The sequence below is a fragment of the Caretta caretta genome, chromosome 1 (assembly GCF_965140235.1).
Source record: "Caretta caretta isolate rCarCar2 chromosome 1, rCarCar1.hap1, whole genome shotgun sequence".
Taxonomy (NCBI): domain Eukaryota; kingdom Metazoa; phylum Chordata; order Testudines; family Cheloniidae; genus Caretta; species Caretta caretta.
The window spans coordinates 310,598,537-310,615,193 of NC_134206.1; the positions used below are offsets into that span (position 1 = coordinate 310,598,537).

Genomic DNA, 16,657 nt, shown 5'->3' on the forward strand with positions numbered 1-16,657 from the left:
GTGTAGTACTTAATCTGTATTCAAGGCAAATTAGATTTGTGCGGGGAAAACAGAAGTCATCACTTACCAAACAGGTTTCCTAAGTTTGTATCCATTTTTATCTCAAATACTTGAGATATGACATAAAATGTCAGTAGAAATATTGAGACAGCTACCACCAACTTTACAGCACCTATTCAGAACCACAGAAAATAAAGTTTTTGGCATCTATTTATATTTTACAATTTATATATATCAGTTTTAAACACAAAAAATAAACTGCATGAGAAATCCACAGTGAATTGTGTTAAAAAAAGCTATTACAATGCTGCCAGAAATATGTTACAAACTGTGAAATGAAGTAAACAAAAAGTACGTACATGAAAAATAAATCAAAAGTGAAGCTTCGTACTGTCAAGGTGTGAACTTAAATCACTGCTATAGATAACGATACTGTGAGGCTCAGCTGTACCTCTGACTGCTATGTTCCACCCTAGGATGGGGCACCAATTCACATCTCACAGTTTATCAATAGCATGTTGGAATCATAGAATCATAGAAGATTAGGGTTGAAAGAGACCTCAGGAGGTCATCCAGCCCAATCCCTGCTCAAAGCAGGACCAACACCAACTAAATCATCCCAGCCAAGGCTTTGTCAATCACATTGGCATTTACAGAACAATATATATGCTAGATTGGGATAGTCACTAGGTGAACGCTGGCCAAATCTGGACTGCCAGACACTTCTGAGTGGACTGCAAAGGTCAAACGGGCTGAAGCCAAGCCGGGGCTGGAGCCGTACCTGCTCTGCAGCACAGGGCCCTGCTAGCAGGGGGTGGGTGGCTGGGCCGGGCTGAAGTGCACAGTGTGTCCCCAAATGGTGCAAGCGCAGCCCTACCCCCGCCAGCTCTGTCCTCCACCAGCTGGCAGCAACAGAGAGGCCATGTGAGCGAATGAGCAAGTGCTGGCATCCGGGCTCAGTGAGTGAGGCAGCAGGAGCCTCTCCGGGAGGGGTGGGTAGGGAGGTGGCAGGCGATCAGCGGAGGGGAGCCTGAGCTGGGTTGCTGGCCCACCAGGAAAGCGGAGCTGTAAAGCGCCTCTTGCTGGGCCACCTGCCCTGCCATGGGGCCTCAGAGCCCAGCTAGGAGGGGTGACAGAGCCAGGCCCTGGCTCCCAGCCCTGGGAAGGGGGAGAGGCCCATGATGGGCTGGCGTGGCACTGACTGATGGGCTGGCGCTGCATCCTGGCCTTGTGCCAGCTGCTCTGCCAATGACAGGAAGCAACACTGCCCCCCACTTCAAGAGTGAGGCTGCAGGTACCCCAACAGTACCCCCCAAAATCCCTGCCAGCACCCCCCAAATACCCCTCCCAGTACTCACAAACCCCTCCAGCACCTCTCCAAATACCCCTGGCAGTGCCCTCTCTCTGGGAACTTGAAAGATGGTAACCCTAAGCTGGGTTGGAAGCAATCAAGAGTTTGGGGAGGGGAGCTGGGTGGGAGCAATTGGGGGGGGGGGGCTATATGCCTACAATAATTTTATTTGACAAAACTACAGTTAAGGCCACTTTTTACTCATGGGTATTTTTAGCAAAAGTCATAGACAGGTCACTAGCACTAAACAAAAATTCACAGCCCATGACCTCTCCATGGCTTGTACTATATACCCCTGACTAAATCTTGCGTGCTCTGGAGGGGGGGACTCCAGGGCACCACAGGTGCTCTGGAAGGGGGCTCCAGGGCACGGGGTGGCCCGGGACCGCTGCTGGTGTAGAGTTGCCAACCCTCCAGGATTGTCCGGGAGTCTCCAGGAATTAAAGATTATGTCATGTGATTAAATCTCCAGGAATACATGCAACCAAAATTGGCAACCCTAAACTGGTGCTCCAGGGCAGGGGGCGGCGGCCTGAGGACAACCACAGGTGCTGGGGGGATGGGGGCCAAGACTGCCCCAGCAGCGGCTGCGCCAGGGCCACCCGAGCTGCTCGGACCAGAAAGTCACGAAATCCGTGACCTCCATGATAGACTCGCAGCCTTAACTATAGTTAATACTCTTGGTAACTCAAAGCAAATTCAAAACTTAAAACAGTTTTCTGAAAGTATTTTAATGCTAATATTTGCATCTATTTGACATTTTATCTATATACTTTCTCAACGTCTCAGATGTAACTTATTACATCTTTCCTGGAGGTTATTTTTAGGTTATACAGTGGTTTGATTTTATTTTTCAAGGTCACATCTACCAAAAAAAGTAGATTTTGGAACAGGATATATAGTAAATTAGACAGATGATTCATGTTTTGTTGATCCAGAATAGGCAAGAAAGTGTGGGCAGACAGTACCAGCACCAAAGAAACACCACAGAATTCTAAGCCCTCCCGTGGAATTGTATGGGCTCTCTCTATAAAAGAGAAAACACATTTCTAAGAGAGCACTTCCTTTAATCTTTGAACTAAAAGCACTCCACTAAAGTACTTGCTTACTATAGCTAAGAAACGTCAACAGAAGAAGAGAATGTGTTACGGGGTTTACCAACAAGATTACAGACAAAAAATTTACCAGGTTCTGCCCTAATTGTGAGCTCTTAGCAGGGCTGACAGCAGGAAATAAAATGAGGAAGATTATCGTAGTAGACAACCACCACTGGTGACCTAATTCACCTTCCAGAAAACAGAGCATTTCCCAGTCTTACCAAAATCTGCCTACTCCTGCTGCAGCATAAAATGGACTTTCACCAGACCCCCAACAGGGAGTCTGTTTGAACTAAGCTCAGATGTAAGCATACCTAATACAATTAATAAAAATGTATGTTCCATGCACTATTCCTTTATCACAGCCTGAATAATGTTAACTTCAATGTTGAGAAAGCATGTAGTCATGCTTTCTTCCCGGATTACTTTGAAGCAACTAGAAAAGGAGTACTTGTGGCACCTTAGAGACTAACCAATTTATTTGAGCATGAGCTTTCGTGAGCTCAAATAAATTGGTTAGTCTCTAAGGTGCCACAAGTACTCCTTTTCTTTTTGCGAATACAGACTAACACGGCTGTTCCTCTGAAACCTTTGAAGCAACTGTTACTAAGTTAACCTATGAATCGAACTGCTGAAAAGTCTAACAGTTTGTCAGACTATTAACTAGAGCACACACACATTCCTCCTGCAACACAACAGTACAAATGTACATAGCAAAAGAATGCCTTAAAATTCTTTAGTTGTGATACAGATGTAATACACTATTGAATTTTCTTTGAAGTTTCCTGCTTCCTTTCTCGTAGGTAAATAGGCTTCTCAGAGACCTCTCTATTACTGCTCTCCAAATGCTAGGTTTATTCAGCTTTCACTCCCTCAGTTTCTTTCTGAACTCTATCCAGTCGGTCTCTGATATGCTGTTACTGCTGAGGGAATTCTGCACCAAAAAATTAAAAATAGCGTACACAATATTTTAAAATTCTGCACATTTTATTTGTTAATAAATAAATGTGGCTTCAGCATGGCAGTGGGGAAGCACAGGCCCACTGGCTGCACTGAGGTGGCAGATCACCCTGAAACCCCCACCTCCCCCACTGCAGGGACTCGGCAGTGAGGCTGCACCTGACCCTGACACAGTGCAAGGGCTGGACCTGCCCCAGAAACTCTCTGGGGCCCTCTGTGCCAGGTGCACCAGGTGTGGGTTGGCAGGCTCAGCCCAGCAGGATCCAAGTGTGGAGGGGCTTCGGGTGTACGGGATCCAGGTGTGGGGCACTCTGGGTGCGGGCAGCTCAGTGGGACATTTGGATGCACAGGGGCTTGTAGGGGGGTTCTGGGTGCAGGGGCAATGGGACTCTGCAGACAATCCAAGTGAAGGTGATTGGGGCTCAGTGGGGGGAGAGGGGTCCAGGTACAGCTGCTTTGGAATCAGTGAGGTAAGGGTCTGGGTGTGGCAGGCTGGTCGGAGGAGTCCATGGGTAGGGGAGTAGGGCTTGTCAGGGTGAGGTTTCGATAGTCGTGCTTAACAGGGGAGCCCCAGCTGCTGCCAAGGGATGCCGCATGCTGGTCTCCCTCTTCCCCCCCGGGATTCCCCTATCCCCTTTTCTTCTCCATCTCCCTCCCCTCACTCGCGCATTCCCCTGCCCTATTCCACCCCCAATTCCTTCCCCACTGCCTCTTCCCCTCCACCGGCACTCACTGTTGCACAGAAAAGAGGAAGGCTCCCAGCACACAGAAGGGGAGCTCAATTGGCACTAGGACCCAGGAGGTGGCATTCAGCTGCAGAGTCAGTTGAACCAACATGCAGCCTCCTTCAGCTGGGCAGCTCTGCGCTTGCAGAGATGGGGGTGGGGGGCCCAGTGGCACATAACCCTGTGTGGCCCCCACGCCTCACTTCTGTTTGGAGGGGGGCAATCCCCTGCCCAAAACTGCACCCATGGTCGTCGCCCCTGCCCTCCCCAGTGCAGCTTCCCTTTGCTTCGCTGCAGTTTTCTGCAGGCAAGCACAGGAATTTTGTGGGGGGAGGGGAGGGCGCAATTCTGCATGCGCGCAATCACACAGAACCCCCCCAGAAGTAATGCTGTATTCCTTCTATACAGGACATTTCTATTTATTTCTTCTCTCCGTTTTGGAACAGTTACCCATTTCTAATTCCTTCATCTTAGTGACCTTTGCCTTACAAATACCCAGAACACTCGTAACATTTACATTAAAAACATATCTTGAAGTCCTGAAAAATTTCGAATTCCATTTCTTCCTATTGTACTAAACTTCACTGTATACATTTGTTAGGTTTCCTGAATTTCTAATGTGTATATCACTTCTTTGGGGTTATTTACTAAAATGACTGGTGTTTCTTTGCACTACGATTAGAACAACTGATATTTGTTTAAAAGATTTAAAAATATATAAAAAGATCCATCAGACATCTGATGCGAAAGGTGCTAAATACACTTTTTAAATTTAGTGATGTATAGAGTATTTTTTGCATTCTTTTGAGATGTCTCTCATATCAAGAATACTAATAAACAAAGACTGGACTGCAGGAGGAGTTATTTTGGCTGAAAGTGGCAAATAAACATTTAGCCATTTCATTGGACATAATGTTTTCTTCCAATAAACTTGAACCTCTCCCCTGCAAAAAGTCCCGTTTAGTAACTGAAATGCATATACAATAATTCAATGAACTACATATAGAAAGCTGGAAGCCAGGGTTACACTGAGAAACTCCGAGGAAGACCAAATTCACATTTGCTTCTTCCTTCTGACCTTCAGGGAAGCTGGATGGTACGGGTATGGAGAAAATAAACATACACGATTTTTTTCCGCCATTCATGATTACTTAATGCCATACTTCACAGACAGCTAAAAATAGCAAAGCAATACTGTTTCCATTAAATTAAAGCTGTGGTGCTTCTTTCAGAAGTTAGATACAACAAAAAACATCAGGATTATCCTTTACTCATTAATGCAGTATACGGCTTATTTTAAAAGTCACATAAATCTGATCCCAGTGACTGTTTTTCTTACCTGCTACCCTCATGTTTAGTCTTGTCAGTAGCACAATTGCACTAATCAAACGACCTAAAAGGAGAAGATAGAAGGCACAAAAATTAGAACTCAAGGCAAATAAGAAATTTTACTACTGTTTTTGTTTGTTAATTCGATCACAGAATTAGGGTTTCCAAGCTTGTAGTGCTAATAACGATTTTGCTGATCACTTAATAGTTAGCCCGCTATTAAGCCTTGATTTCTTAGTGCGTACAGTGAAAGAGTATATTGGATTGATTTCTGATGCACTGCTCTCATTTGTCACTCAAGTATAAAGCAAGCTACCTGAATGTTTTGTTATTTTAATCATTCATTTCTGAATTTAACGAAATCCTTCATAAACTCACCTTATTTTCAGCCTGTTTTGATATGACACATTATACTCTCAATCAATTACCAAGGAAATTGGATGATGTACCTGGTTTTCTTGAAGGTGTTCAATTTGTATTGTACAAATGTAAACATACAACATGGAGGGTGCACACACAAAAAAACCTATCTGCACTCTTTCAAATTTCTAGTGACCTTTTGTACCAAGATTATGTTTTATTGAAGAGTGGCATGTCAAACCTGAGGATTTTCTCTCTAGATTATAGTTAAAAATAGTTAATGACAACATTGCAAAGTCTGTGCACAAAAAAACTCCACTTTTCTTCAGCAAAGTAATGTCTGAAATGCAAGAAGAAAAGATATGTACCTTGATAAATCTATTCACCTATATGCATTTTATTAGTTAAATTTACAGATGGCAACTGTAGAAAGTTGGTGCTTAAAAGGGCACTCCAAGAACAGTGCTCAGAAAAAGATGGAGCTAAGGTAACCAGAATACGCCCCCCCCACCCCCCCAAGCAGTAAGCACACTTACCTGAAGACTACATATGATATGTAAGTTTGAATTTTTAAAATTAAATCTTCTGAGTTAGTTATCAAAATATTGAAAGTGAAAAGGTATACATTTTGATATGCTCAAACAACTAAGAGAACTTTACTACATGCACGCATGCACACACACAAGAGCTCACAAGAATGAGAAATTTAAATTCCAGAGATAACTTTCCAGAAAAGTGACAAGTATCTGAAAATAGGGGATTAGACTGATAGTACTGCCTCAGCCAGAACTTCAGCATCTCTACAGTGACAAGCTAATTCTAATCTAAAAAGGTATTTTAGAAAACATCTACAACATTTATAAAACTTTCACATAAAATGGAGTGTTCGTAAATAAATTGTTATTTCACAGATTATCTTTCAGTTACTGGAAAAATCAAATGCACTTCCATAGCACCTTCCAGCTGAAGATCTCCAAGCACTTTACAAACATTACTTGCACTAAGCCTTAAACAATCCTGTGAGGATGGTTAAGTATTATCCCCAATTTTTAAATGGCAAAACTCCCACAGAAACTTCCAAAATTTTCAAACTAAGATGCCAAGAGATTCTGAGCACCTGCTGAGAACCCAATGAAAGGTTCAGGACTCTGATCCACTGAAAAAAATCAGGCCAGAGGTGTCTAGGTTTAGTCAAAGTGTTAAAGTTTTGGCTATTCTGACACTGGATAAGTAATTTAGGAAGCATTTGGCTGAACACTGGAACAAAGGAGACAGCATTCTCTAATATTTATTGATAAGGCTGCAGAGGCTCCTAAGAACCACTGTAATATGTACTTCCGTACCTGTGGCGTGAAAGGGTTTTCACGTTTTTCACTGAGCTGAAATTAGATTCTGCTTGGAAGCTTAGCAGGAAAAGATTAGGCTACTAAGCTATTTACTATTTCACTCGCTCATTTCTTACCATTTAATAATGCATAAGAAACTCAGATTCAAGTTACTAGAGCCTGCAACCTCACTCAAACCTAACAGGACCCAACTTCAAGTGTCAAGTTCGCATTGGTTTGGAAAACTATAGACTCCTGAAGGCCCAGGTCGGCTCTCCTCCCCAGGCCTATGGTGATGGCGCTGCTTGACCTGCTCCTGCCGGACACTGTCACCACACTGTGCTGTGTTTGCTGGGGAGTGCATGTGCCAAGGAATCACAGAGCCTCATCCCGCAGTGCACACACCCACCACAGCAGGAGCAGTGCACGCAACTACTGCCGTGCCAACCTCACAGTAAGGAGAAGAGCCAACCTGAGCCCAAGAGGATCAGTTGTTTTCCAACCTGACACAAACCTGACATCGGTAGTTGGAAAATGACTCGACCCTCTTAGGCTTGGGTCAATTTGGGTCTGGATTAAAAATCAGGCCCGAGAAGACCTCTACAAGTTACCTTAAAATGCACACGATACTCAGACCAATAATGTAGCCTGTAACCAATATCTCCTTTGGATAAAAGGAAATCTGCATGAAATGGAAAAGAATGTGTAAATGAATGGTTGATGCCTAATATAAGGCTTTATGAAACAGCTGTATATGACAGTACCACAACATCCCTGAGACTCCGTGCTTTTGAATACTACAACAGTGAAAAAATCCTATTTGCTCTACATCGTTCAGAAAACTCTCTCAACCCTACATAAGCCCTGGGAGAGGGTGAACTTTCCACTATTCAAACAACTTCTTTTGGCTTGTATTCAAAGTCGCACTATTGAGTTCAGAGATCCATGTCCAGCTCCTCTCTGCTATAGGTAGGGTGACTATGATATACTGCTTAAATTTTTATGGGAGTAAGGGTTAGTAGTGAGGAGGATAGTAAATGAAAGGAAAAAATGGAAAGACCTGAGAAACCCTCCTTCTCTCCACACAAAGAAAGAGACCAAGACCTTAAAATATCAACAGGCACTTTCAAGAGTAGAGAGGAATTTGGCGCTAAATGTTCACTGCTTACACTAAGAGTGAAACTTTCCTAGCATATCCATCACAAGCTATGCAAAATGTCCAGATGATAAGTAATTGGCCATGAGCAAGCACACTGTAGGAGATCACTATCGGTGTAGGCAACTGAGAAACCTCCTGAGAATCCCCCCCCACCACACACACTATTTATTTCAGTATGCAGCTAAATGCAGAATCCCTCACCCTCAATACAGTAAAAAGAACAGGAGTACTTGTGGCATCTTAGAGACTAACAAATTTATTAGAGTATAAGCTTTCATGGGCTACAGCCCACTTCATCGGATGCACAGAATGGAACATATAGTAAGAAGATATACACATACACACACACACACACACACACAAACACACGGAAGGTGGAAGTTGCCATGCACACTGTAAGAGGCTAATTAATTAAGATGAGCTATCAGCAGGAGAAAAAAATCTTTTGTAGTGATAATCAAGATGGCCCATTCAGACAGTTGACAAGAAGGTGTGAGGATACTTAACATAGGGAAATAGATTAAATATGTTTTTTCTCCTGCTGATAATAGCTCATCTTAATTAATTAGCCTCTTACAGTTTGTATGGCAACTTCCACCTCCTAAGGCATCCCTTGTTTCCCTTACTCACCAGGACCTAGTTCCAGTGATGACAGGGGCTTTTTGTCTGTACCAGGCCTGCAAACCAGTACTGTCTTGAGAGCGGTGAAAGCTCTTGCCCTTTTCCTTCCAGATATTGCATAGGGCAATACAAGTGGCATTAGGAATACTGGCATTCAAATGGGTATGCAGGTGAGTGCCATCTTGCCTTCAGTTGGCCAAGTGCACATTCTGTCACCATCCTGTAACTGCTCTGTGTGCAATTAAACCTCTCTCTTCCAGGTGCTCTTGTATCATGGTACAGCGTCATGAGCTGTGGCAGCAGAGTGGAAAAACAACAGTGGGCACAGACACCCCATTCATAACCATGTTATTTGAACGCAAAAGGACTTCATTCCCGCCTAACAAGTAAATGCCAAATCACCTCGGCACCCTTGCCAGTGCATCCCACACTGGTGTTAATAAACTTGCCTTTATGGTTGGTCATGTCATAAATATAAAGGAAAGGGTAACAACCTTTATGTATGCAGTAAAATAAAATCCCTCTTGGCCAGAGGTACAGAATCCCCTTACCCGTAAGGGGTTAATCAGTTCAATTAACCTGGTTGGCACCTGACCAGAAGGACCAATGGGGAAAGAAGATACTTTCAAATCTGGGGCGGGGGGAAAGGCTTTGTTTTTGTGCTCTGTATGTGTTCTCTAGGGAGACAAAGAGAGAGACCAAGCAAGTAATCCAGCTCCTACTGAATGATACATCTAAATTACAGGAATAGTAAGTAATAGCAAGGAAATGCGTTAGTATATCTTTTGTTTTAGCTTGTGAATTTTCCCTATGCTTAGAGGGAGGTTTATCCCTGTTTTTTGTAACTTTAAAGTTTTGCCTAGAGGGGAATCCTGTGTTTTGAATCTGATTATCCTGTAAAATTACCTTCCATCCTGATTTTACAGAAGTGCTTCTTTTACTTTTTTCTTTATAATAAAAAGTTCTGTTTTTTTTTTTTTTAAAAAGAATCTGATTGGTTTTTAGTGTCCTAAAAACCCAGGGATTTGGTCTCTTCTCACCTGTACCAATTGGTGAGGACATTATGCTCAAGCCTCCCCAGGGAAGGTGGATGAAGGGGCTTGGGGAGAATATTTTGGGGAACAGGAACTCCAAGTGGTTCTTTTCCTTGAATATTTGTCTAGCTCACTTGGTGGTGGCAGCGAATACCGTCCAAGGACAAGAAGGGATTTGTGCCTTGGGGAAGTTTTAACCTAAGCTGGTAGAAATAATCTTAGGGGGGTCTTTCATGCGGGTCCCCTCATCTGTACCCCAGAGTTCAGAGTGGGGAGGGAACCCTGACAGGTCAATACCTGAATAACAATCAAGTAATATCCTTTACAGTTAACATATTTATGTGTTCCTTGTGGTGAGCAAACCATGGGCACACATGCACCATCAATGATCCCAGCACCGTTCAGGAACCCCATTCTCTCAAAGCCAGCTATTACTTCAGGCACAATAGCTATGTCCATCACCCATAGGTAATCAACAGCAATAACTGCCTCACAAATCACCACTACCACACCACTAACTGTCAACTTGCCAACACCAAACTGGTTAGCTATAGATCTATAGCAGCTAGGGGTAGCCAACTTCCAGATGGTACTAACACGCCACTTCTGGACTGGTACCAGCCACCCTTATTTTGGATACTCTGGTGCTGGAAGATTGGGCCAACCTCCTAACAGATCTCCATGAAAGTGGCCGTCCTCACACAGACCTTCTGGAGCCACTGGTGGTCATCCCAGGTCTGCATGACAATGTAGTCCCGCTCTGCGTTTATGGTCCTGCACCAGATGTACTGGTCTTCACAGGGGGAATCTACAGCAATTACAGCATGCATCAGCTGTCTCCACTGTGCCATAACAGCATCCAGCCAGCATGATTATCTAAAGACCTGCTGATGCCTCCTGAGGGTCACCAACCACTGCTGAAATGACGTCAACCATGCCCCATACCTTCAATCCGCATCCTGTTCCAATAACAGCACAGCCAAAAGCAGGAACAGTTCATCCACTGGTGCTGGATCCATGACTTAGCACCAGCGGGAATGGACAGAAGTGAGAAGTATGCACAGCTGGAAATCCCTCAGTTTAAAGTGCTGGAGATTGAAGAAAACTTCTGCACAGGTGCTCAGGAAGGACAGACAATTTCTTCCACACCGCACATAAAACAATTCCTAGAGGGACTCGAGTTAGTCAGGTGCTAAAAACTGTGGAATTCATCCCAGAAATATTAGCTGTGAACCCGAGTTACCTGCAGTGCCAATGTGGATGTGGCTACAAGGGTATGAGTCAAGTGCAGCTTGGCAGAGTGGGTGACTTGGCTAATCCAGGTACCAGGAAGCTTGAGACAGGGAGGATTTTATTTATTTTTAATACTATGAGAAATATATTTAGAAGTTGAAGTGTAGCTGCAATTACCACCTATTTGAAGCTCACAAAAAAAAGCACACCACCACTTCATATATTCTGAAGTATACATAGCAAATTATAGCAATCATATGTTCAATCATTCCATAGTAGCTAAGAACAAAATAAATGCGTTAATTAAAATCAGAAAGCAGTTACTTGCCAACCCACTATTCCCACTGGTAAAAAGCGTGACTAGAACGTGCATACACTGTATTATAATCATATTATGTACGTATTTGTTTTTTGTATCACTGAAAATATCTAGCTTTGTCATGATAAGCATCCCCATAAAGCACTGGGTCCTAGTAGCTAGCTTGATACTACAGCCCATTCTAAATGAATATACCATGAAAGAGAAACCTCAACAAAAATAAAAGAAGTCATTACAAATACTTCCTATTGAATCAAGCCCAAATTTACTGCAGAACAAGCAATTTATTCCCCCAAGCTGCTGAAGAATGGTCAAATCCCAGTGAATGGTATCAGGACAACATTGTAAGAATTAGATCCACAATTTTTAAGAATGAAATTCACACGTTGCATGGAGAACTGATGCAAACACATGATCCACATAAATGCATGCGGAATACAAAGAGACTAGTCACACGGGGAAATCTAGATCTCTTGCAAGGCTGAGGAACTCACAGGAGTATCCATGCAACCACTGAACAGGCCATTATTTGAGGGAAGGTGTGCTGCAGTCCCTGAAGCAGGGGGACAAAATCCTAAGCAGCTCCAGTGGCCCAAAACCCTCAAATAAGAGGGTGCAGAGAGGCAGTAACCACTATTCTAGTCACTGGGTGGGAGTTGCAAGTTGAAAGGGGCTGCGCTGAGTTACGTTCTGCCTACAAACCGATGCTCAAATTTAATTACCCCCATACATAGATCATCATGCCAGGCCTAATCATATGAGCTGTGAGAGGAATTAATTTCACATCAAATACAGTTCCTATGCAGAACACACCTTACCTAATAAGCACATATGCTCTTTCTTAATACTTAGCTTAATATGTGGTTCTTATATACAGTAGATCCTCAGAGTTAAAAAATACCTCTGGACTGGACGTCGTTCATAACTCTGAAGTGTTTGTAACTCTGAATAAAGTATTATGGTTATTCTCTCAAAAGTTTACAACTGAACATTGACTTAATATAGCTTTGAAGCTTTACTATGCAGAACAAAAATGCTGCTTTTAACAATCTTAATTTAAATGAAACAAGCATAGAAACAGTTTCCTTACCTTGTCAAAAAAAATTTTAATTTCCATTTTAGTAGTTTATGTTTAACACAGTACTGTATCGTATTTTTTGTTTGGTTTCGGTCTCTGATGCTGCGTGACTGCATACTTCTGGTTCCAAATGAGGTGTGTGGTTGACCGTTCAGTTCGTAACTCTGGGGTTTGTAACTGTAAGGTTCTACTGTAGCACTTTTCCTACACATATCTCAACGATCTTTACAATACTACACAATTATACTGACCCATATTTTACTGATGGTGAAACTGAGGCACAGAGAGGTGAAGGGACTTTCACAAAATCATGCAGCAAAGTAAGCACACAAATGGGGGGAAAAAATTACAGGATTGAGCCCTAAAATCTAACCCCTCCTACCCTATTTATAATGAAAAAATTAAATCCCAGTATGAACATGTAAATCTTGAAAATTAAATCTGACTGAAATTTTGACTCAGTCCAGCAGCCCTTATTCACATAAATCATCCCTTTGAGTTTAATGGGATTGTGTGTGTAAGGATTAAACAATCAGAATTTAAATTAACAAATTCTACTGAATTAAAATACAACATTCTAAATCAACATTTCCCTCCCACCCCTGTCTGGCTCTGCCAGTGACTTGTGTCTTAACTGTGACTGATTTATATACTAAAATAATCTAGACAATGAACCACATATTTTTGTGACTATACACTACCAAACCCATCATGAGCACTTAACAAGCAGTAAAATATCCTAAGTATTATGCCCTATTACCATATACAAAATGGAAAATAAGGATTTGGAACGATTGCTACACACAAATTTCAGAAAATATTTTACAAATATTTATCATTAAACTCCAAAACTCTTGCTGTAGTATCCTTCTCTTCTTAAAATATTGCCACTTATGCATCTAAATCAAGTTCTCTCCTATATGCCCTGTCCCACCTGTGCCAGATGTGGAGCTGCTCCATGAATACCATATAGTTACCTGCTTATTAGGGTCTTTACTGTATGGTTTCAGAGTAGCAGCCGTGTTAGTCTGTATCCGCAAAAAGAAAAGGAGTACTTGTGACACCTTAGAGACTAACAAATATATTTGAGCATAAGCTTTCGTGTGCTACAGCTCACTTCATCGGATGCATGCATCGGAAAATACAACAGGGAGATTTTATGTACACAGAGAACATTAAACAATGGGTGTTACCATACACACTGTACAAAGGTGAGCGATTACCAGCGGGGTGGGGTGGGAGGGACGACCCTTTTGTAGTGATAATCAGTTTATCTTCAGGCTCCTTACAAAACTTGTTTTGCCACATGGGCCCAATGTTGGTAGCCAGCAGATAAATTGCACTATCAACAGTTAAAATGACTCTTTGTCCAGAGGCCAGTCCTGTTGCTGCTGGGGAGCTGTTCAAGCTGACATCCAGGGTCTGCTGAGGTGTCTAAAGAAGCTAGGCCTATCTGGCCCACAATCACAGAATGCATAATGACAGGTTTCAAAGTAGCAGCCGTGTTAGTCTGTATTCGCAAAAAGAAAAGGAGGACTTGTGGCACCTTAGAGACTAACCAATTTATTTGAGCATAAGCTTTCGTGAGCTACAGCTCACTTCATCGGAATGCATCCGATGAAGTGAGCTGTAGCTCACGAAAGCTTATGCTCAAATAAATTGGTTAGTCTCTAAGGTGCCACAAGTCCTCCTTTTCTAATCACAGAATGGTACGGCTTTAACTAAGAGGGACTGTTAAAAAAAATGTCTCAAAGTGCTTTATTCCTATTATTAAGATTAAACAATACTTTGGTTTAAGTCAGCTGTTTGGTGTCAGACTCCTAAAGAGAAGAACAGGTGCCGAATCCAGTCGGACTTGGCTGGGAAAACATGCCTGAAACACGGGTAGTACCACACCTGGTCTAAATGTGGGAGAAATATGGAATTCTACCCCCGTGAGGTAAAGATACAAGGTCTAACACTTTAAGAGGTACACTCAAACAGAGGACAGAGATGCAGCTAGTCCTCCAAGTGTGTCTCCATGCTTAACTAAATGAGTGGTAACTTGCCATGAAATTAACAGAAAATTATGTGTCACTGAAGCCTCCCCTCAAGCCTCTGACATTTAGCTATCACACACAGGTATACTCTTGACTAGTGAGAAATGCCAGCCCATCTGTCTTACTTAATTTCTGTGATATGTTAAAAGCAACTGGTATGTGTGTATTTGTGGTATTTAGAATCTGAAAGGAAGAGGCTGGATGGATAGGATATAGTCTTTACTGCTAGAAACTTTGACCTTGATCCAACTATCAGCTATTGATTGCACTCTGATTCCAGCACATTAGGACTACCAGTACTGCTACAGCTACTAAATACTATTAACATTCTGTTGTATGGGGATTAGGTTAAATGCTTTAGTGTTTAGTAGTAGAATGATTACAAAAATAAAAATAACTACAAACCTAAAAAAAAACCTTCCTCACAAATAGTAATCCTACTGATATCAAAAGGACCACTAGAGTGTGAGTAAGCATTTGCAGTATAGGTGCCTACTCCTTTAGACCTCAACCCTACTAAATACTTATGCATATCCTTTATTTTACTCACGTGAGTAGTCCCATTAATTTCAATAATACCCCGGTGAGTAAAATTAAGCATATGCACAAGTGTTCACAAGATCAGGGCCTTAGTGAATTATTTCTATACCACAAATGCACAAATTGAACTCTGTAACTTAATATAAAATATTATCTGGTTATCCAGTGTTTTCAGTCCTTGACAAGCGAGTAATTTTAGTGTGAGCCATTTAGATGGGTTCATGTATTTTTATGTAATTATTATTAAATAACTGTTCACATTTATATAATGCTTTTCATCAGTTATCAAAGGCTTTTACAAAAGTAGGTAAGTATCATTATACCAATTTCACATGTGGGAAAACTGGAGTAAAGACCAAGGTCCCATAGATAGTTAGTGGCTCAGGCAAAAATGGAATCCAGGGCAGACAGGGCTTTACACTATCTAGTTGCATGTAGCTACTACAGTGACAGATGCGCAAAGATAGGTAAATATAGATAATAAATCTATAATAATAAATCTTTCTACTTCACAATCACAGAAGTAGAAAAACTGGAGATCAAAGTGATGTACTAGGTCATTTAGACCCAGATCCTCCAATAAGATCCATGAGGATGTACCCAACTGCAGAATTGGTTCCTCAGCTCATTACCCTGCCAATGCAGGACTGGTCCCTACAGCAATGTCTTTAGTGCAGGGGCAGGCAAACTTTTTGGCCGGAGGGCCACAATGGGTTTTGGAAATTGTATGGAGGGCCGATTAGGGGAGGCTGTGCCTGTGCCCCTGCCCCCTATCTGTCCCCCTTGCTTCTCGCCCCCTGACAGCCCCATCCAAACCCTCCCCCTGTTCCCTGATGGCCCCCCAGGACCCCTGCCCCATCCACACACATACACACCCCGCTCCTGTCCCCTGACCGCTCCTGGAACCCCTGCCCCTGACTGCCCCATTCAAGCCCCCTCCTTCCTGACTGACCCCCTGGGATCCCTGCCCCCATTCAACCCCCAGCACTCCGTTCCCTGCCCTCTGACTGCCCCGACCCCATCCATACCCCCCGCCCACCACCTCAAACTCCTCTGCCCTCTATCAAACTGCCCTGTTCCCTGCCCCCTTACTGCGCAGCACAGAGCACTGGTGGCTGGCCGCGCAGCCCAGAGCACTGTGCTGGTGTAGTGTAGTAAATTGATCTCCGTAACTGCTACCAGTAGCACATTCCTACGCAGAGCAGTTTAATACATTACACAGGCAGCATGGTGCACTGAGGCTGCGGGGGAGGAGGAACAGCAGGGGAGGGGCCGGGAGCTAGCCTCCCGGGCCAGGAGCTCAGGGGCCGGGCAGGAGGGTCCCGTGGGCCAGATGTGGCCCGTGGGCCGTAGTTTGCCCACCTCTGCTTTAGTGTTTTGTTGAATGTCAGGTTATCCATAGACAACTTTTGTATTGATGATTTCCATGATCAGTTAAAGAACATTTAATAAAATGCTATTTTAAAAAATTACTTTTTCTTCTTTAC

At 43.0% G+C, this 16,657-nt stretch overlaps 1 protein-coding gene across 3 annotated transcripts in view; it reads right to left on the reverse strand.

The window, feature by feature from the left end:
• Window positions 1–16,657, reverse strand: part of FAM3C (FAM3 metabolism regulating signaling molecule C) — a 67,821-nt gene that overhangs the window by 49,276 nt on the left and 1,888 nt on the right. For all 3 annotated transcript variants that reach the window (XM_075124446.1, XM_048836193.2, XM_048836192.2), the window contains exons 2-3: window positions 5,473–5,526; window positions 68–172 (exon numbers count right to left, since the gene is read on the reverse strand). In XM_075124446.1, the coding sequence (XP_074980547.1) occupies window positions 68–172; window positions 5,473–5,485 (118 nt within the window). In that variant the 5' untranslated portion in view covers window positions 5,486–5,526. The remainder of the gene's footprint in view (window positions 1–67; window positions 173–5,472; window positions 5,527–16,657) is intronic.